The sequence below is a fragment of the Lipophrys pholis genome (genome assembly GCF_963383615.2).
Source record: "Lipophrys pholis genome assembly, chromosome: 3".
Taxonomy (NCBI): Eukaryota; Metazoa; Chordata; class Actinopteri; order Blenniiformes; family Blenniidae; genus Lipophrys; species Lipophrys pholis.
Genome location: NC_137627.1, coordinates 8551414 through 8573667, shown reverse-complemented (window position 1 = coordinate 8573667; position 22254 = coordinate 8551414). Strand labels below are relative to the sequence as shown.

Sequence of the window (22254 nt, the reverse complement as noted above, 5' to 3'; positions counted from 1 at the left end):
AATGGGTGCAGTGTGTGCATGCGTGCGTACGTGGGTGTGTGCGTTGACGCAAAGATGTACCGGTCTTGTGTAAAATTCTTCACTTAATAAAAGCAAAGCTTTTGAAAATGATTTAAATGTCTCCAGGATTGGTTTTTGTGTTCGGAAGTGATTCTGGATTTTTCTGCCGCATGAAGTTTTCCTCCAAGTTTAATCGCCATCAGTCAAAATAAATCATTTGTTAGTGAGATACAAATGGAAAATGGTAGAGGAACAACAACAACAACAACAACAAAAATCAGCCTGAATCATGCACCAGCAGAGAATAACTGTCATGTTATGTCACTGTTGGTGATTTTATATTCCTTTTCAGTTTATCTGTGTTACTTGTTGTGATATGGGGTAGCCTTTTTGTCTGTGGTGTTGTTTTTTTGATGGTCTTGGTATTAGCAGTGGGCCAGATTGGATCCAATATGCAAACCTGCTTATCATGCATGAAGAAAGACCTCTGTGTCATGCCAAGAGCTTCCAGGTCACATGCTTCTTATTCCGAGCTGATCCCTTTAGTGACTCCATACACCATCTTGTGGTGCAAGCTTGAATTGCAGGACTAAACAGGCTCCAAGTTGGACTCTGGTGGTCGGTATACAAGCAGCAGATCGAGACGATGGATAGCGCCATCCATCCAGCTTCTAAACCACTTTGTCCAACCTAGGGTTGCAGAGACCTGGAGGGGATCCCAGCAGTGTCACACTTTCATTGAAGGGAAATTTAGAGCCGTCAGTTAGCAGCAAATGTCTGTTTTTGGACTGGAGCACCAACAGAAAACCCATGAAACTCTGGGAAAACAAGCAAACTCAGAAAGACCAATACACAACCCAGATTGCAAAACTGGGCACTTCATAACTATGATGTGACAAACCACTACACCACTGTACAGCTGCTGGATCTATTCTCCACATAAATATTTGTGAAGGCAGTTGGAAGTTTAATTTGTGCTTCATATCACCGAATGAAATAAAGGTTAATAGAGCATGAGTTTCCTAAGTCTTGTATTCTCATAGGATTAATCTTAAAAAGCGTTCTGATGCTGACACAATTTAAGTGTGGAGCTTGAAAGGAAAAAGTGAAAGACTCTGGGTCATTACCTGGTTGGGCGTTGGGTGTAATAAATACTATCCAAGTCTGGACTTTAAGCGGCAGTGAGTGCGGTGTTTTGGATTAACTGGTTTCCCTGTTCACTGGTGACCGACTTCCCTTCGCGTCCTCTGTTGCTGCAAGTCACGGCTGATGTTCAACACTCGGCAGGGATTCGTAGCTGTCGTGATGAACGCCGTCTAACCACCTTTACAATATAATTTATCGCGTTGTGCTTTTTCTGAGTCTCTATCCTTGTTTAATCAACATGTCAGGTCGTGATTGTCACTCAGCTGCACGTGCTTAGGTGGTCCTGATACGTCACTGAGGGGGCGGGGCTCTAACCCTGGTCACAAGTTTACAGGAGTCAGCAGACAGGTAGTTTTATTTTATTTATTTATTTTCCCCAAATTTTTTTTTTGGGGGGGGGGGATTTTTATTAATACAAGGTACAAAAGGTGACATTAACATAGCAAGAGGCTTGAGTTGTGTATGCATACAGAAGGCGGCCTTCACATCAGTCATTTACATACAGGTATAAAAAAAATTTGAGAGAGAGAGAGAGAAACTAATTCTATATACAATTTACAGTTAAAACTCAATACAACGCTCTTTGGTCTTCACAGCTTTGGAGTTGGTGCAGTGCTTTAAAGTGATTATGTATGAGGATAAAAGTGATTTGAATACTATGAATTTAGGTTTCTGATTGGAAAATGTAAAGCAGTGGATATGATATTTTGCCAATAGTAAGATCAGGTTTGTCACAAAGGATTTTCTGGAGGGACGTTATTTTTCATAAATACCAAAAATAACGCCTTTTGTATCAAATTGTGGACAGGTCGTCACCGCTCCTGTAAAGTTGTGACCTGGGTGGGAGACCCGCCCCCTCAATGACGTAGAGCGACTGTCTCGTTACCTGAGGGCGCGGCTTCAGCTGAGATCAGTCGCGATTTGACAAAAACGCTCCGACACTTTAAATATTATTATAAATGCGGTTAAACGTCGTTCACTAGGACGACTACGGATTCCTGCCTCGTTTTGAACGTCTGCAGTCGTTTGCAGCAACAACGGAAGATAAAGGAAGTCGGTCACCAGTTAAGAGGGAAACCAGTTGATCCGAAACACCGGACAGGTGGAGCGTTTCCTTATTGACCGTGCGCGAGAGGAACTGCTTGACTCAAACCAACAAGATGTCGTTCAACCTTAGCGACGGTATGCTCACCTTTATTGTGTCGTGTTCCTTTCTCTGAAGCTTAATGTGGGTCTGTGATACAAACCTTTACAACTTTGACACCCAAGCGAACTAGTTTTGCTTTCCCTGCCTCCCCAAGTGTGCAACTTGACTTGTGAATGCCTTTTGCGCGTCCGTCTCATTTGTAGCTTTTGGGGATGATGGAGACAAAGAAACGAAAAAAGAGGCGCAGAAAGACGAAATTTCTTTCCCCTGGAGTAAGAATAAGGATAAAGACAAGTCAAAGGTAGGTGGTCAAAGGCGGTGCGTTGTGTACAGTCTCACGGAGACACTGAAAGGACATTGTATCAGTGATTCAGGGTCGTCGTCCCCCCCCCTGTGCAATCTATACATTTGCTGAGTAGGCCAATGATTTGTTTGTGTTTTATATGTGTGTGTATATATATGTTCAGAGTGACAGCAAAGACAAGTCTGGTCATAAGGACAGCAAGGACAAGTCTGGTCATAAGGACAAGTCTGGTCATAAGGACAGCAAAGACAAGTCCAAGAGCAAAGACGGGAGTGAAAAAGACAAGAAGAAGAAGAAGAAGGAGAAGGGAGAGAAGAAACATGGAGGTGGCAGCTCCTCCTCCTCCTCTTCATCGTCCTCTAGCAGTGATGAGGTAGGTCCACTTCTGCTGCCACTTCAGTGACGTCACTGTGTCATTAGATTGTTGTTGTTGAGGCTTTTTTGAGGGTTTTGGTGCAGGTTTGAGTGTCTCAGTCGTCGGGAGTGTGAATGTGTCATGAAATGCAGCCCAACAGGTCACATACCTGTCACGCCTCGGTTAAAAAGCAGACAAAGTAGGTTTGAACAGGATTTCCACAGCAGGTTTTATCAGCAATACTTCTTTCAATCAAACTGGGCACAACACGCCCTGCTGTGTGTGTGTGTGTGTGTGTGTGTGTGCGTGCTATATTCAGTCAAACTGTTCTCCCTTCAGATCTGCATATTCACTTGTTGTTTTGGCCCCTTACTGTGCAGTATAAGGACATTTAGTCTCAGTTCAAAACAGAATTTACTTCTTCCACATGTTTTGATTCAGAGAAAATGGAAGGACACGCGTTGGTCGCCTTTGCTTAAGTATTTTTCATGCAAATACTAAGAAAAAACAAAAACAAACCCCCAGCCGCAAGAGAAATGGGAGAACCAGAAAATGTATACTTTTTTTGCAACTATCTTTGTACATTGATGGGTCCCTTTGGTTGTAACTGCATTGTTTCTTTGTTTGTTTTTCAGGAATAAGGCCTCCTGGAGTTCCTCACTTCTTCAATATTCTGTCCTTCATTGGATGCAATGCCAAAAAGATGTGTGTGAAACATTTTCCTCCTACTTTCATTTTGTCACTGAAATGTCCTGGTCTTGTGTAAAATGTTGTACCTAACTGAAGTAAACGTTTCAAAAACAATCTTTGCCCGCAGCGTTGGTTCTCTTATCTTTGAAACGGCTTCTGCGTTTTTCTACCACTAGATGGCAGCAGTCTCCCTCAGAGTTCAATCGATGTGTGACCATCAGGAGTGGGAAGGAACAGGCTTTCATTGATGATGATTTTACGTTTTTTGACGTGAAAGAACAAAATACAGATTTTTGTTCCGTTATATAATATTTAAAATAGGCGTGCTAATACTGTGGGCACAGAAAAGGACTTGGTTCAAATAGAATCATTACCTAATTAATAAAACGTTTAATTTCTCGGGCATCTTTACCAAGCTCAAGGCAGCTTTACAGATAAAAAGAAAACATTAAGAAGCTTTATATCTCCTGAGGAAATATAAAACATTGCTTTATGGATGAGAGTGAGGCTTGTGTAATGATGCCATACATATAAAAGGGACCATATTCCTCAGCAGATGGAGACGGATTGTGTGAAATGAATTAAATGTAATTGTGGGTTGTTATTGAACATATCAGGTGCAGGTCTGATGAACCACGTGAGCAAAAACGACTCAAAAAAATGCTTCAAAACATGTCATGTGGAACGGCGTGCACTCCTGGGTGATTTTGACATGTGGCTGCGACGTGACCCGATAAAGACTTCTGCAGGTTTTCTGCAGAATAATGATCACAGCTTCAGACCAGGTGGAAGCAGAGAGACTGAAACCTTGCAGGACTCTGCCTCCACGAAGAGAAGAGTCCGTTTCTGAGGAAGGCAGGAACCCTCATTCTGAGGAGTAGGATTGGCAGGGATAATCCAGGAACCTATGAGTACTGTATTACGGTATGTGGGATTTTTTCTGATTTTATCAAGTGGAAATTGACAAATCTGTGCAGAGATTGAACTTTGTTTCCATTCATGTCCATGTTGCTGTGGACAATGTTGCACCAAGGCCCCAAATTAATTTAAACCTTCTCAACATCTCCTTACCACTGTGTTGTTTTATTGCCAATTATGTCATCAAACTCTCCGCATGCAGCTTTTTTAGTAAATGAATACAAAAACTTCTGCAAATTTCTCGGTTTAAGTCAATTGTGACTTATCACACGCAATATAGGATTAATTCTGCCTTTCAGTTTTGTGTCCGTCTGTCAAATGTGTTTCAATCTGAAATGCTGAACATCACCGATCAATTCAGTCAGTCAAATGTGTGCTTTTAAAACGAGTCGATGTACATTCTACCTTTATTCAGAATAAGATTGGAACTTTCATTTTCTTTTAATTTACCTTACGCTGTGGGGAAAATGTGTAAATCATGTCACGCTGTTTCGTCCAGAATGATGTTGCCTGAATAAATTACTTGGTGAGATACAGATGGAATATACTCAGCTTGAACCACGCACCGGCAGAAAATAACCAGAGGCAAAGGTGAATACTCTCAGGTTCCCAACAACTCCAAGAATGCAGAAACAAAGGATCAGCCGTTTATTTGTTATCAATATTAAAGTTACTGTGGACTGCCAGGCGGGGAGAATTACAACATTTAGCGTTGAGGATCTCCTTCAGGTCTTTTGAATGTTTTATAGGGGTGCAGGGGGAAAAAAGGGAGAATGAAGCAGTTTCAGAAAGGAATCAATAATAAATCAAGCATGCATCTTTCTGGGGCTGCTGAAGAAGCCCAATTTAACCCATCCATCATGGTGAAACATGTCTTTTATTTTAAGCTGCAAGGGAATATTGAAGAGCGAAATCAGATGAACATTTGTCATGATGCATTGATCTGGCATGTGCACGAGCAGATCCAGAGAAGAAATGTATTATATTTGCATATTCTGCCGTGTCCCTTCTTTCCTTGCTGTTGTTGATTTAGGTTTTTGTTTATGTCAGGTACCCTGCCATGTCATTCTGGCTTTCTCCACATCTGTATTGTTTAACCTTGGTCTTGGAGCTGCCCTGCATGCAGATTTCTCAGTGTCGTTACACCTCATTCACAGGTCCAGGTCCTTATCAGGCGCCTGTAGAGTCTCAGCCATGGCTACCGGCTATAGATTAATATGATGTGATGATTTTTCTGAGCTGCTTTTCTCGCCAATGATTTCAGGCTTCTTGATTGTTTTAATTCAGTGCTGAATGGCACTGAAATTCTCTGAACAGAGACCACTGTGAATTGAGTTTCTCGTCATGATAACGTTGGGAATTTGTTTCTCTTTATGGTTTCCAAACTAATCAGCTAAGAAAATAACTAACAATATGTTGCACAAACAAAGGATTTATTTCAGTTGAGTCATACAGTCCCTGTATTTAGATAGGATTTTTTATTTATTTTTTTGTTCGAGTTTAGAAATAAATAAAATAGGTTTTCTAAGGACATTTTGACACATATTAGTGTGTCTGGAGGAAAAATATGGTGGAACTGCACAAAAATGTTGGAGGAAAGAAAAAGTAATTTGGTCCCATTTCTGTCAGAGGTTTTGCATAACTGACCACATGAACTCCCGTATTTAGTTTGCATCAAATCCTCTTTTTTCATTTTTTTTTTGTCAATTAGAAAGCCATACTGGCCAATTTCGAGCAGTTTTTAAGCTTCAACTAATTGTCGCTGAATTTGAAAAAAATAAAAAATCACAAGTGTTTTATTGGCATTAGATTAGATACGGTCCAGTACTGCTGAATCAGTATCTTGTATGGTCTTTTTATGTTTTTCATGATCACATCGAACCCCACAGCTGTCTGAAGCGTTCCTTTCCACCACATAGACCTTGACTTGCAGCCACACTGGACCATTTGCAACATCTTTCATCCATCGTCTTGCTTCATTCAGCTCCACTGGAAGAGACATTGTTTCTCCGGCTGATACAATGTAGCTTGACTTCAAATGCCGCCTGTGTGGAACAGATTATATGCTGAGGGAGATCTGAGTGAGAGGAATAGCTTTCATCCCCTCATATTCAACCCTAACATGTCCTGCTTATCATCTCCACCCACATTTGTCCTGAACCTGTCATACATCAAGACCACTGGGACCTTTATAAAATCATTATCCACTTTTTTATTTAGTGGGGGGGGGGTCAATGAGGCATAGTGCACCAGCAGTTTGGAGTCACAGCTACGACCTGCCTTCATTCTAGACCAGGATGTAACTGAAAGGTTTTCTTCTGACTTCCTCCCACAGACATATATATGTTAGGTTAATGGTGGACTCTGACTTGGATAAGCTCCAGCTCCCTCTCACCTTAGTCTGGATAAACTGCATGAAGTTAAGAAGCATTACGTTGTACGTTGTAACTCATGAGTATGTCTGTTTGGTTTACTGTTGGTGTATCTTCTTGGTGGTGCATTGGCTTTTGGCAGTCCTTTGAGTTTGAGGAGGAACCAGGACGTCTGACGTAAAAACAATCCGAGCTGCAACTTGCTGCTCCATGTAAAAAATGAGCGCCCAAACAGACTGTGCACGATCATTTGAAGGATGTCTTGATCAGTCTTCAACCTACAGCAATTTCAAGATTTAGCTTGAGCTGTATGGGGATATTATTCTTGCCACATTGATGGTGGTCTGACAACAGACAGACTATACTATCGCTCTATGTCTGTGGGGAAAGAGAAGGCCTCGGTTTCAAACAAGTAAAGCACTTTATGCTGTATCTTACCATGTGAAATGTGCTTTATGAATGAAATTGTATACTCTACCTGGAAGGCATAATTAAAGCTGAACTTTAAAAGCAACTCTGATGTAAAGTAAATATTACAACAACCACACAGTCGATGCATTGCTTTTCAAAAGCAACGATTCTGAGCATCTTTCACTTATCAAAATGTGCAAGTCAATTTGTTTTCCTGCATGGTACTTTCCTCAAAACTACAACCGAGTCAGCGTTCCTTCTTTTTCTTTCTTTTTTCTTTTTTTTAAATGAGAGGACTTAAGGGGTATGTGGGGATAAAAGTTTAAAGTTCAAGCAGAAGAAGAGATAAATGGAGGGCGTGATGGAAAAGCCTCGGGGGAATTCTTATGAGCCTGTAGCTTGCACCTTATTTGTCTGCTGTGGCGGCTAAATGTTTGAATTCAGCTCGGGGGTAGAAGAAAGCATGAGGGGATGACTGAGGTTCTGCAATCCCATGTTGTCTTCGCCTTAAATTTTTTTTCCCCCCCTGTATTTGGAAGAGAAAAAATTTAAATGAGAAAAAAGAAAAAGAAGCTATTTCAGTTTCTCTTTTGATGTTGGAAGGCTACAGATATTTGCTAAAGCCATGAGTCCTCTGTGGTAAGAAAGACAGAACAGCTATTTAGTGCTGAGGTGAGCCAAGTGTGATCAGAAGCTTCAATGTGAGCCGTTTGATTCTGCCTCTTCAGTATATTCTTTCAATCACAGAGCCAAAAGCAGCTCTTTGTCTAAGTCCTTGACTTCATGTTTCATCTTTCACAAAGCCACACTTCACTCCCCCAATCTAACAAGCGACTTGTTATATCTTTTGAGTTTTCACTTTTGCCTCATGCACACAGCTCTTAAGCTTGTCTGGAGGTCTTTTTTCCCCCTCCAAGTTTCTGTCTTGTTACAATGATGTGATTTGACGTGGGAAACTCACCTGCGTTCAAAACCCAGTGTAAGCTATTTCTGCTGCCGTGACATGATGATGTTTACATTACAAATTGTGAACATGACTCAGAATGTGGGGCCTGATATAGCAACAACCATCAAAGAGGCTGATGGTTCCAGACATTATTGCAGAAAAAGAAAATACATTGTGCCAGGGTCATGTTCTCCTTGTGATTTATCATGCTGTGTTGTTGTTTATCATTATTTATAGGCTTCTTTGAGCATGCCTGGAATTCAATATTGTATATTGGTACTATAAATAATATCCACAGGTATTCTATTCTATTCCTGTCAGTCGTTCCGTGCACGCGCCGCACGAGGGCACGCGCGTCTCTGTCTCGTCTGGCGTCAGCGGTCTCCCAGCAACAGCCGGGCTCGAGCTCGCCTCAATCATCCGCTGCTGAGCACCGTCAAGCTGCGTACACCCACACAGTCTCAAACAGGAAAAGTAGACTTCTACTGAGAAAATAAAGAACCTGGATGACCCTGGATTTTTTCCTGGATGACAATATACTAAAATAATCTCCCATAGACGTAGGCCTGAGGGGCACCACAAGCCAGTGTCATATTAATATTTGATTTCAGAGGTGATGGCTGGATGATGGTCATTTTAAGGCACATCTGTACAAGTCTGGGTTTATTTCAAGGAGTTGAATATGAAATGCAACCATGCTGATGTAAATTAGTTGTGCAATTTGTCCTTTTAGTTGATTATAACTCAAATAGTTTTGCGAAATGTACTTGGTCACTATTCGGATTCGGACTATTCGGACTATGCAGATCTATGTTAAAAAAAAAAAAAAAGCATAAGAAATAAGAGTGAGCCATAGTTTGATCGTCCAAATAACACTGTAGACTTCCAACGCTGCGGTGTGATGTTGGCATATTCGTTTTTTTCTCTGCACATGCTTCATTCAAGCAGAGTTTATAAGAGCCAATTGACCGCTTAATTGTTTGCCATCCCACTTGCACAACCATCACGCATTTTCTCCACTTTTACGCACCGCCGATGAATTACATTTGCGCGGTTTGCACATTTTTCCCCTCTCCTTTATTTATTTATTTTTATCGTGAAAACCTCTACGAGGAAGTGGCGTCGCTCACCGCGCTGTCTAACTTGCCCCGAGGTCCGCGCGGCTGCAGTAGAACAGATGAGAAACCATGGAGCGCAACAAGACGCGTCAGAGAGACTCACCAAGCGGACGGGAATTGTGCCAGTTTCTGTTCTGTTTATAAGTCACTGTCAGTGAGAGTGTGCAGATTCTGGAACAGCAGCAAGTGGACGTACATTTTAATTTCAGGCGTGCGTAAAATGTCTGGAGAGGTCTGAGACAGAAATTAGACTTGGAGTGAGCAGCAGCTCCCAAAGAACGAGGATAAGGGAGTTGATAAAACGCGCTGGAAGGAGACACAAAAGCCCACTGGATTGACATGCGTGTTTTTTCTCATGAGACATCTGGACATTTCACGTAGTTTTTTTTTTTTTTTTTCTTCTTTTGTTGAAATATGCCGCCGATGTGCGCTGCGTAAAAGCTCGGGTTTGTTTGACTGCTGTCGCGCAATTACAAGGGACACTTTACTTTTCGGAAGCTGAGCGGAGCTGAGGTTCTTGGATAGAAGGGGGCAACAACAACAACAACAACAAAAAAAAAAGACAGTGAGTGTTGCTCACTGAACAGTTCGGAACCATGGTGAAGTTTCACAACTCAGACCTATGGATAGCCTGGATGGTCATTTTCTGCATGGAGGGTAAGTTCATGACTCCTGAAAACTTGTGTTGCCGCCTCCGCCAACTGCAAGCAAGCAGCGTACAACACGCGTACTTCACAGTAGCAATGACGATAGAAGTCCGTTTCAAACGGCTTACAGATGTTGTGTCACGTGGATATGTCATCAAAACAATACATCTGCATCAGTAATGCAAAAACGGATGTATTCGGAATTAAATTGTATCACGGACTCAACCTCTCCATGAGCGCGTGCCACAGCCATTTGATCCCACCCTTCTTTAATACTGCATGTTTGGATCAGGCCGACAAATCCCCGACATTTCCTCAACAAACGAAAAAACATAAAATACCCAGAGCACTGATTTAGGATGACTTTCCACCCGTTACGCGTCGCCTTGTCCTTTCTCTGCCCAGAGCACTTCTTTTGATTGTGCGCATTACATCCACGACTCGCGCTGACTCGATTTAATTTGCTTGCGCGCGTTTTACACAAAACAAGGTGTTACATGTGTACATTGGCCCTTTTTCCCCTTGTACAGTCAAAGATAAGGCAGTAAAGCGGCGGGGGAGTGTCTGTGTTTTGAAATAGAAACGGAGTAGACGTTGGAGGGAGCCTGCGTCTGTAATCCGTCCGATTAACGAGTGTAGTGACCAGGCAGCACAGGCGAACGGATAACAACCGGTGTATATACCCACAATTCACTCCATGGGGATATTACTGTGTGTATATGTTCTTTTTCTTTTTCTTTACCTTATTCAAAACGTTCAAACTGCTCTTTCGCTCAGGTGCGTTTTTTTCTTCTTCCAACTTTCCAAGAAAGAAAGTTGTCATGTTGCAGATAGTGTGGGAAAACTCATAATTTAACGAGTCATTTTGTGTTTTGTAGTGTGTTTTATTAAAAAAAAAAATCCAAATGTAAGATAAGCACGAATAATTAATCATTTATATTAATAATTAAAGCCAAATGGTTGGCTGAATGTACATTAATAACCACTAAATATTTATTTTCTATACATTCTCAAATAGAATCATTATAAAAATTATAATAGTATTTTAACATTTCCATTCTTATTGCAAAAATAGTGAGCAAGAAAAAATCTCAAATACAACATCACTCGCCCCTGAGCTTCATGTCAGGACACCTCCAGTGGACCATGCAAACACATGCACTGGGTTGACATGTCAATTTAGACAGAACAATTGTGTGGGATTGAATTTCCTCCTGATTGTCCCGGTGTTTCAGTCTGCTGCTTGCTTACTTAGTTGTATCCATTCCCTCTGCAGAGATTGGATGCATGGTGTCTTGTCAGGTTTACTCAATGTTACTCACACACACACACACACACACACACACACACACACACACACACACACACACACACACACACACACACACACACACACACACGGGGGGTAGCACATGATCTGAGTTTCTCCTCAAATCAGTGTCTACATGGCTGTTAGGTATAAAAGAGCACTGCTTTGTTTGGCTTTTGTCGAAAGTTCATCCTCACATGACTTCCTGAACAGTGTGAGTTCAGCAACTCTGTTAACAAGCAAACTTGTTCAGAAGGAAGCTGCACAATCTTTTTTTCTTTTTTCGCTCCCATCGCCTCTTGGTTGGGAGTTACTATAAATAAGTTTCAATGCAGCAAAGTTGGTATTGATTGTGGTTGCTTGTTTTGGCTGTGTGAACTGACCTCCACGTTTTGCGTGTCAGACACTGCGACTCGATTGATCTGTTTTGGATCCATGTTAACAGACACCAGACTGGTTTAGGTTGTTATACAGAGAGATGGAAGTGATTTCTTTCACTCTGCATGTCAATTTTCAAGGAAGTAACACTGTGGCTCTCGATGTGACAACAAAAGCCAGAGATAGAAGGCGGGTTTTTCCTCCTCCTTCCATCATCAGTGCTCCCCAGTTACACATACATACCCAAATGTCTTTTCTCAGTTTGAAGTGGCCATTTTACTACTGCCGTGATCAAAGACAGGGTTGTTTTTGATCTTCTGTTGCTTCAACTGTTTGAGGAGGGTTTGGGAAAGTTGCAAGCGTAACCAGTGGATGCTTTATGCTAATTAGCTGATTGGTTCAACTGCTGTCACAATGACCGGCTCCTCGCGAGACCAGCATAGATCCGCTCTGTTTGCGATACCCCGGTGTAACGATCCATCCCGGAACAACCCTCAAGGGGTGTGGCAGCGATCCGGAGGTTCAATCAATTCAAGCGAATTAAAAATCCGAGCGGAAGCTGTTGCTCTGAACTTTTCCACCGCTTTTGTTTGTTTTGGCTGTCTGCACAACACGTCTTATAGAACATTTCAATTTGCATACGCAGAAATGTTGAGATTAGCCTCCGGGCTTCAATCTCGCTCTCCGAGTGTTTGGAATGAGGAGTCCAGTGAGAACAAGGAGCAATCGAGCATAAAGGAAGGGGGAAAAAAAAATAGACAACATGCAGTGTTCCTGAAGCTCATTGACATTCAAGGCATTCATGTCTGCTTCAAAGCTGAACTTAGACCAATTCTTCTCCCCACTTTTCCTGTGAGCGTGTTAACCTTTGAGGCTCGGCTGAAAGTCCTGGTATGAAATTACCGAGAAATCCTGGTTTGTCTGTTATTTACATTCAAGTATTTCGCGTTTGCGTGTTTATTCTGTCAAGCACTTTGAAGTGCACTGGGTACACAATAGTGTGGGAGTGTGTTTTGTTGGTTTTCGGAGGAAAATGTATTCAACTATCTGGATGGAAACTTGGACAATCAATGTGGGAAAGTGACAATAACCCGTCCAAGTGATCCGTCAATCTCTTATAGTGGAAACGATCTGCTGACAATGGGCAAAAAGCAGGGTACATGGACGGGTCATCAATCCATAACCGAGCAAATACACGACAACAAGCAAACAAACCCACTCATTCACAGTTAGGGCCAATTTACAGTCACAAATTTATAGATTGCAAAGAGAAAAATTAGTTGATAACCGATGCATGCACAGGAAGAACATGGAAACTCCTCACACTGGGGATCTGCTTGCTGTGTGGCAAAAATGCAAGCCGGCCCACACCAAGTACTTATTTACGCTTATATTTAGTTCTTTCAATGTCAAAGCATAGATCCCTTTTTGTTAATTTATTTTGCTGCACATTAATTCGATATTCGATTCGAAAGACAAACATGTAAAAATGACACATCGCAGCAGGTATTCTGATGAATCTGCTTCTTTTTTTTTAACCACAGGTATTTTTTTTGCTCCTCAGTTCATCTGTCATCTAAGTCGGTCCACTGCTCCTCTCCTTCCTGCGAATGCAAAATGCATACGATTATTAAAAAAAAAGTCATGTGTTCGACTCATCTGATAAGCAGGGATTTTTTATTTTTTATTTTTTGCCCCCTCTTCTTTCCGCCTGCTGCTAAAAAGGAGCAGCTGGAACAAGAGTGTCGGACAGATGGAACTTTCCACCTCGATTATTTTTCATACTAAAAATAGCCTCTCAAAAAAAATTAAAAGACCTCTGGGACCGCTCGCAAAGTGCATGCGCCCGTGTTCGTGTGTTTGAGCGACAGAGGCGGCGAGAACTTCAGACGACGCGGTCCTCAGATGATGGCAGCAGCGGCCGACCTGGGAGTGTAAATGAATAAATGATGGGCAGATATTTGGAGGAGAGAGGGAGAGAGAGAGAGAGAGAGGGATAGGGAGAGAGAGGCATTTGCCTGGTCCCTCGGTCTCTTAAGCACACATTAAAACCAGGCCCCAAAGAGTCCACACAGGCCGCCCTGCTGCGCGGCAGTTGGCCAAGCATCTGGGGCAAACATCTGATGTGGTCAGTTCACAGAGGTTCGGGGGCTTGGAGGTTTGGTGCTTTGAGGTTTTTGGGTTTAGTTGTACCTTTAATCAGAGTGGCAAATGAGAGAAACATGAGTGAATCACGAGGGTGATGCTGTCGGTGCATCATTCGGGTGTGGTGAAGAAACAGGGTGTCGCTTGTGTAAAACAGGAGCTTATCTGGCGCTTAAACTTGGCTTTGCTCTCCGGTTCCATTCAGAGGGGCAGTTTTCAGTACTTCTGTGTCACGCCTCGCAAACAAAGAGCAGCTGGAGTATTTTAAACAATTTTACAAGTCGTAAGCTACTCGGCAACCTTTTATCGGTGAATCAAAGCAGCAGTGAGAGTCGGCGCCGCGGTTTGAACAGTAACCAGCTTTACCTCAGTGTGCTTCAAGAGGCAGCATATAATTCCTCTGTTGCTTAACTATGATAATTGCAAGAGTGGATGTTAGTTCAGAAACCTTCAAAAGGCGACATCACTCACTGCAGTCCTGCAATAGGGCTTTGTGCATTTATTTAACTGGTGCAGAGGCTATGGTATAATTCACAAAGCTAAAAGATAAAATCCATGGCTAGACCTAAGAACATAATTGAATCTACATGCTTTAGGTGAATATACTAGGATCTCTCTCTCTGTAACATACTGTGACAGGTTGGGGACGTTTGAATGAGAGGATCTTTTAGCTTGATTTTCCTCTCTCTTTCGTGTGTGTGTGTGTGTGTGTGTGTGTGTGTGTGTGTGTGTGTGTGTGTGTGTGTGTGTGTGTGTGTGTGTGTGTGTGTGTGTGTGTGTGTGTGTGTGTGTGTGTGTGTGTGTGTGTGTGTGTGTGTGTGTGTGTGTGTGTGTGTGTGTGTGTGTGTGTGTGTGTGTGTGTGTGTGTGTGTGTGTGTGTGTGTGTGTGTGTGTGTGTGTGTGTGTGTGTGTGTGTGTGTGTGTGTGTGTGTGTGTGTGTGTGTGTGTGTGTGTGTGTGTGTGTGTGTGTGTGTGTGTGTGTGTGTGTGTCTCGAGCCCAGGGCTTATATATATTTAAAGCAGATGTCTTCCTCATGTCCTGGCACCCCTGAAGATCCACTCAGTTTTGCCTTGCTGGTTCTTGAGGTTTGACTGAGACCTGTGCTGACGGAGCACATGAGAGACACCATTGATGTAACAATTTATTTATTTCTTTTACAGATCTGGCAACTCGTACAACAAATTAATCCTTCACATTCATGAGTGCACTTACTGTTCCACGCACGTCATTTTTGATGTCACTCCTTGTCTGCGATTGTTCGAGAACGTGGTGATAAAAGAAGCCCCTTCAGTACATTTTAATCAAAGTAAAGTCATGTGTGAAAGTCAGCAGCCAACTCAAGCCTTGAACAGGGGCTTTCCACAGGACGTGATTGAACAGAATAACTGTGTCCCTGGAGGCTTTGACATAGTACAATATCAGCCATTTATCACTGAGATATCATTTCAAACATGTTTTAAAACAGTGGTGAATATTTAAATCCACATATTTAAAGGAAAAAGAACTACATTTTAACGAGGTATTAGTTTGTCTCTCTAAAGATGTGCTGCGTTACTTCTCTTTCCTTCATAAAATAAGCCCGTTTTGCATCATTCATGTCATCACTATCAATATTGATTGAGTTTCAAATGAGAAAAGCCCTCCGATATGTTTCATTACTGATATATGATGGTTTCCACTCAGTGAATGCTTCAGGATCGTTAAGTTGCTCTGCGGAATTACCAAGAATAGTTGCCGTGTTTATCATTGTGAGCCTTTATGAGCTCGGATCAATGCTGAAGAAAATGCCCCTGCACGTGCACACATATTCCCACAGGTGTGCGCTCACAGGCCGGGTGTTTGTGCTCCGATCCTCTTATTCCCATGGCAAATAAATTCGAGTTGGTTCCCAAAGCAAGCTCTCCCCTTGACTGTGATATCCTTCTCAGTTTGATCCACCGATCACAAATCTCCCGTCTCATGTCGCTTCATAAGGGGGATTCCAGCTCCTCTGTTTGCTTGTTTTCATCTTTGCACTTTGATTTTCTTTCTACTTGCAGAGGTTTGTAAATGTATTTTAAAATAAACTGAAACAGGGTGGTACATATACATTATATAGGTACATTGGGAACAGCCTTGGAGGCACCAGTTGCTTATCGTTGACCTTTCAATAACGTCTATTTCTTGTCGAAGTTGATTTTTTATTTTTTTTTTACATCGACTTAATCATATATCATCAATCATATATAATCATAATCATTAGAAGTTGTTCTGCTAGTTTTACACACAGATTATAGTTAGGAGTTCTCAATCACATAATATTACCAGTGTTGGGAATAATTACATAAAATGATGTTATAAAGTGATGCTTTTCTATAAAACTATTACATTTGTCAGTGACATACAGGTTACTATTAAAACATGTACCTACCCAGCTAGTCAAGTCTGTTACTTGTTACTTTTGTCAAGTTGTTTTAGTCAAACCTATTTACTGCGTCACTAAACTCGTGTTTACTGCAGTGGTGCCTCATCAGTTCTGAATTAACTGTCATTTTGACTGCGACATGAAAGATTACCACTGTGGGTAACATTAACATTCGAGACATCTTCTCACTTTCATTAGTTTGTTAATCTATTTATTTCAAGGAAAAGTATTATGAGGACTTGTGCAGTTAAAAAAATAGCACTTAAATAATGACTGATCAACTAAAACGCAACAAAATATAATGTGTGTTCATTATAACAAAACAAAAAACCACAAGGAACTGTAATTCGGTATTATTAATTTAATAAACTTGCACAACATTTGACTACATATAAATGCCCTTATCTAAACGATGCCTGAACCTATGGCTGCCTGGATCAAACGTTAACGTTTCAGACTTTATTTGTGTCATGGCTTTGATACGAGTGATTTCAGACATAAATATGTAATCAGTAAATGCAAGACACGATTGGGGAAAAAAAAGGAAATAAAAAGTAGAGAAAATTGCTTATACAGCTCAAACAAGATAAAATTTAAAATGGCAAAGGAAAGTTAAGCCAGAAAAATTACATTTGAAACTTAAAAAAAAAGCTAACTCATTGAATAAAGTCATTTTAAAGCAGAAGACCAAGCTGAGAAGAAGGTTTGACGCTTCTGTTTAAATGCTTCAATCACTGTTCATGACCTTTCACCTTATTAATGGGTGTCTGATTAGATATCAAATAAATATCGTCCAGCCTTATTTACTCTGCTTTATTTAAATATCAGTGTTGTTTGTATTGTGATGAGTTTACTGAGACGCCGCAGCAGCTGCAGCCTCCTCTGTGTCACCATGATAGTGAGTGTAGGAAACGAGCCTTGCTTCACTTCCACTTAACCTTCTGACCTTTCTCTTCGCTATCCAGGTACTCACAGCGCCTGTTGACTTGTTTACAGCGTGAGCACACTCCAGGACTCAAAATAGCTTGTATGATTGTGTAAGTACGCAATTTGAGACTGTATGACTTCATTTCCAAGTCATTACCACAAGCTGTGGGCTCACCAGATCCCACTATGGGTTCACTTTGGTTCCGTTTATGGAAGCAGGTTCATGTTTTTCAAACCAGTTTCAAAAACATCGTTTGGTTTTTGTTTCTGCTGAAAATTGAAAAATGATCTCACTTATATGGTGCATTTTGGTGCTTCCCACCAGTCGCACGCACGCACACACACACACGGCAGTATGGGGGATTAAACCGCCAACCTTCATTGTGATTCTGCTGCTGCTGCTCGGATGTTTTGGGATATTTCCATTAAACAAAAGAATCTCTTCTTACATCAGGATTTTATTGATTGGTTTGTTGTGACATTGTCTCATTCGCCCAATAACTGAAAGCACAACTTACTCTAATAATGTGGAGGAACTGACCTTGACAGTAACCAGACCCCCACTTTAACTGGTTATAGGTAACATCAAGACCTACCGTATGACGGGAGTGATTTTGATATAGGATGATATATTATTTTGCCCTTTCACAGATATGCTGAGCAGCACTGTAAAAAAAAAAGAAAAAAGAAAAAGAAAATGCACATCTGCCTCGGGGTATCGTGCAGTTTCCCTCTCAGGTCATGGTGACGGACAGGTGGTGGAAGTGCTGACGTACTTGAGGAGCTGCGTTTACATCAGTCTGAGGATCAAGAATGGAGATTCAGCTGTGGGTGATTTTGGGTCAGAGCCTCCTTACACAAGTGTGTCCTAAAGCAAGAACTATATATAGGATTTATTTATTAATTTTTTTTCCAACTGTACACTGCGGCACACTGGCGTTGCATCCCTAATTTGAAATTGATTGTTAATTGATCCACACAGAGGCTAAATGACCTTACAGCACTTGATGAACCCAGAGGGCGAACCGGTGGGTGTCGCACTGTGAGATAATGAAGACCCCGAGAGCAGCTACGAGTGCGTGGTGGCCCATTCAGTCGCCTTGACCAGATAATTGTGCAGGCATCCAATAATACACCGCGGATAATTTCATGTTCTTCATGAATATCATTTTTGGAAATTGCATGGTGTTGCACTCAGTGGGTCGTCTGTGTTTTCCTGTAATGACCACCTCTAACGTCAGCCGCCCACCTGAGAGCACCTCCAGAAATAATTTCTCTCCCTATCAGTTTTTTAAAAGCTTTCGAGGGTCAAAAGTCTCGGACATGATATGTTTTCAGAAGAGATTGAAAACTGTTCAGCACTGCCGTATATACACTTCATCCACTGTGTTTTAAGGAAATTACCTTCACCGTGTGCAGTTTACCCCCTCCGATTCAAGGTAGTTCTGTGAAATCCTCTGCTGCGTTTCTCTTTCAAGACAAATCAATTTAGCCTCTTTGGGAAAAAACCACCGTGGTCAGTTGGAGCAGGTGAACTGGGCCCGTTGTCCCGACACTCGATGATGTTTTGCTGCGAAAGGGGTGAAAAAAAGCAGAAAACTGCAAAGAGAAAGAGAACAGAGGGGAACAAAGTGAAAAGGGGCCAGATTCTCCTGCATTAAATATGCCCAGGGCTTTTCACAGCCATAGGTAATTCATAAACTTGCTGTTGGGTTAAAACACTTGCTGTTCCTTTATTTGAGGGGTTTTCTCAAGTTCATTTACCCTGCTTGCAGTATTACAGTGCTCAGTTACAGTAACTGGTGTAGTCAGAAATTGTCAAGCTACGGACTTTTAAAGGCTTTAAAAGTCTTAAAGTTGATTTTTTTGGGGGCGTCAATTGAATTACGGATCTGGGAACAGGGCTACACTTTGTTATTATATTCATCCATCTTCTTCATCCCTGGCCCAGTCGACAGTTCATCACAGGGCAAATACAGAGAGGTGTACGACATGTGTACGGGTCCTTAATGAACAGGCGTGCGTTTATACAATGGGGAAAACGCTAAATCCATGAGAGACCATGCAGGCTTCACACTCAAATGAAATAAATTAATCCCTCAACAGCCCGACAAGATAAAATATACCGTCTGAATACGAAAGCTAGGGAAAAGAAACATAAAATAATAACAAGTTGATTTCTTTTAGTAATTTTTTAGTTATTTAGTTATGTTTGAAACAGACATAAATTCTTTATTGAACTCTTTTTCCCTGTGGAAATCTCCCAGTGACTGCATTTCTGCAGTGCTTTCACCAAAGCGCTTTACAGTAACCATTGGGAGCAATTTAAACTTCATTGTCTCATCCAAGGACACTTCAGACCGCGTGATGCGGGGTTGAGGATTGAACCCGTAACCCTGCAAGCGCCATCAATGATGCAAGTCCATCTGGGAAATACAAACCTATTTCTCACCTGACTGAGACAGATTGGAGTCTTTGTTTCGTTTTACTTGCAAAGAAGGTTTGATCTTTATCCAATTGTACATCATGCTGCTCTGATGCTTCGCCGGCTCATCAATTACTGGCGTGGTGTAACCCTCGCCATTCACCCCTCTTTTCGAACCCAAGCAGGAGCTTTTGTGGGTAAAGTGCAAACATAAGCAATGAAGAGAGTCAATGGAAGGAAAATAAGTCTAGAGCAGTTATACACTTGACTGTGCTATGGAAATTTAGTGGCTGGAGGAACGTAAGGAATGAAGTCAACTGCTCAATGGCTTACTTAAGAGGTGGAAAACTGCTTCCTCATTGGCAATAGCAGGGATCTTAATCGAACCAGTGGTATAAGTTAGCGTCGACTGGATTATTTTACCACTTTCTAAATACACAGGCAATAATCTATCTGGACTGCACATAAATCACTGAAAAACTTTAGTTTGAAAACAAATGATAATAAATGAAACGTAATGAGGCCATGTTAAAAGATATAAAGTGACCTCCAAGTGTGATAGATAAGCAATAAGAACACATTTTATTTTGATACTCAGGAAGTTCACTCATTTAGCTAAATACCCTTTCTCTGGGGTTGACCTCCCTTCTGTGTGTTTTAACCTCTACGGATGACGATCAGAGAAACGTAAAAACAAAGTAAAAAAAACTGAGCCAGCCTCTTGTGAAGAATACAAAGTATAGAATAGAGACATTTTGAGAATCACAGGGGGAAATTTTTTAACAGCAACATTCCAAACGGGGTTATAAATTACAGTTAAAAGAAAAAAACATCACATAAGGGAATGCATATATTTGTGTTCAAATCTGGTGAGTAAAATCATCAAAAAAGTACACTTGGAAAGTCTTCTTTCGTGCAGAATATCTGGAATTTGTTTTCCTCCACAGACTACCTCTTAAACGTCCTTTACTCTATCTGCTTTAGGTCAGCGTCCCACTTGCCCCAGCCAGTGCAGAGTCATTGTGTGCTTAGTTAGGACGACAGAATGAGACATCCGCAGAGCAGTGCGAGGTGAGCTCTCAGTGTGGCACACTTTGGCTCTCAGTAAATGTGTGTTAACTGCCTGAATCACTCCCTGTAGAAAAGACTGTGCAGCAGCTCTCCATAGTTTCATTATTAGTCCCTCTTTTGTACGGTGCCCTCGAGCCACTTTCTCTCCTCCGTGCTATTCTTCTGCACTCTCACTCTCCCAGGTGTCATTCTTCTAAAACACAGGCCCAACTTATCCCTCCCTCTTCACCATGACCTACATGGCACAATGTTCATCCCTGTCCTCCTTGTACTCTCGTTTTCCTTTGTCTTGCATTGCCGTGTTTTACCGATTTTGCCATTTTTGTTGTTCCACTCTCTGTTGCGCTCTGCGCCACTTTTTCACACACATTTCTTTCCTGCCTGTCTATGTTGCTCGGTCCTCCCACACACTCTGTCGATGCACAAATGACTTTCCAGGGATGAGGATGAGCCTGAAAAGTAGTCCCTGGTTGTTCTGTCCTTGCAGACAACGAATGAGCATGTCAAATCTGATGCATGTGAACAGCCAGGAAGACTGGCGCATTAGGCAGAGAGCGAGAGAGAGAGAGAGAGAGAGAGAGGAGTGTGTGTGAAGAGAAAGAGATGGGGACGACAGAAAGAGAGAGGCAGAGATCCCATCTGTGCATTGTTACAGCAGACTTAACTCTTAACATTGTCTCTGTTGTGTCCCACAGAGCGGGAGGGGGCACCAGGTGGGACTCTGATAACGTGGGGAACACACAGTACATGCAAATGAAACCTACAGACATACGTTCATGATTAATGCACGTCTACACAAACAAACATAGAAACACTGTCAGTTAGGTGCAGGCACATGCTCACGACCATAGAAGAAACAGCTGAGACCTAAAGCAATAGATTTTGGTATTGTAGTATTTGTTGATCTGATGCTGATCCCACAATGGGAGATGACATTGTACAAACACCCCAAAGAGTTTTTTTCTTCAATCCAGCTTCTATACCACTTTCTCCAGTTCATGTCACTGGTGTCCATCACGGTTTACCAAGGGTAAAGGCTGGCTACTCTCTGGACAGACACTTGCCTCTTTGTTGTGTATGTGTGAGGATGTCGTAGTCCGGGTAGAGCAATTCCTTCTAAAATGAAGGCCCCGGACTCGAACTCAAACCAGACAGTCTTGCTGTTTGGTTAGAGTGTTAACCACCATTACACTTTACTACCTGCTCTTCATTCAAGACAAATTTTAATGTACTCAGAGTATGTCATATCACCTATTGAAGAAATTGCACCATGTATGTTTTAACTTTTTTTCATCTTTGAGCCAATAAAAGTTGTTGAGATTACATGATCAACTTTTAAGGTCAAATGAAAAATAGAGCATGACCACAGATCGTATATACCCATGAGACCTGCTGTTGGACATGGCCACGTAAGCAGCGTTAGCCGAACAACAGTATAAAGGCCATAGATATCAGGGGGCACCATATGCTGCTCGTGCCCCTTCAACCCTTAATCCATGCTTCTACTGTCTAATCTGGTTGCCCTCCCTCACAGCCTGGA

At 41.8% G+C, this 22254-nt stretch overlaps 2 protein-coding genes across 2 annotated transcripts in view; both read left to right on the top strand.

Annotated features, from left to right (window-relative positions):
- The first annotated feature begins 2018 nt into the window (after positions 1-2018).
- Positions 2019-5095, top strand: LOC308107901 (uncharacterized protein). The gene is made up of 4 exons (XM_080460490.1): positions 2019-2328; positions 2497-2594; positions 2761-2970; positions 3588-5095. Exons 1-4 carry the CDS (start codon positions 2307-2309, stop codon positions 3591-3593), a joined length of 336 nt encoding a protein of 111 aa, XP_080316616.1. The 5' UTR covers positions 2019-2306; the 3' UTR covers positions 3594-5095.
- A 4339-nt stretch (positions 5096-9434) lies between these two features.
- The window catches only part of igsf11 (immunoglobulin superfamily member 11), a 108840-nt gene continuing 96020 nt past the window's right edge, over positions 9435-22254 (top strand). The window contains exon 1 of the mRNA XM_080459479.1: positions 9435-10064. Within this exon, the coding sequence (XP_080315605.1) occupies positions 10004-10064 (61 nt within the window). The 5' untranslated portion in view covers positions 9435-10003. The remainder of the gene's footprint in view (positions 10065-22254) is intronic.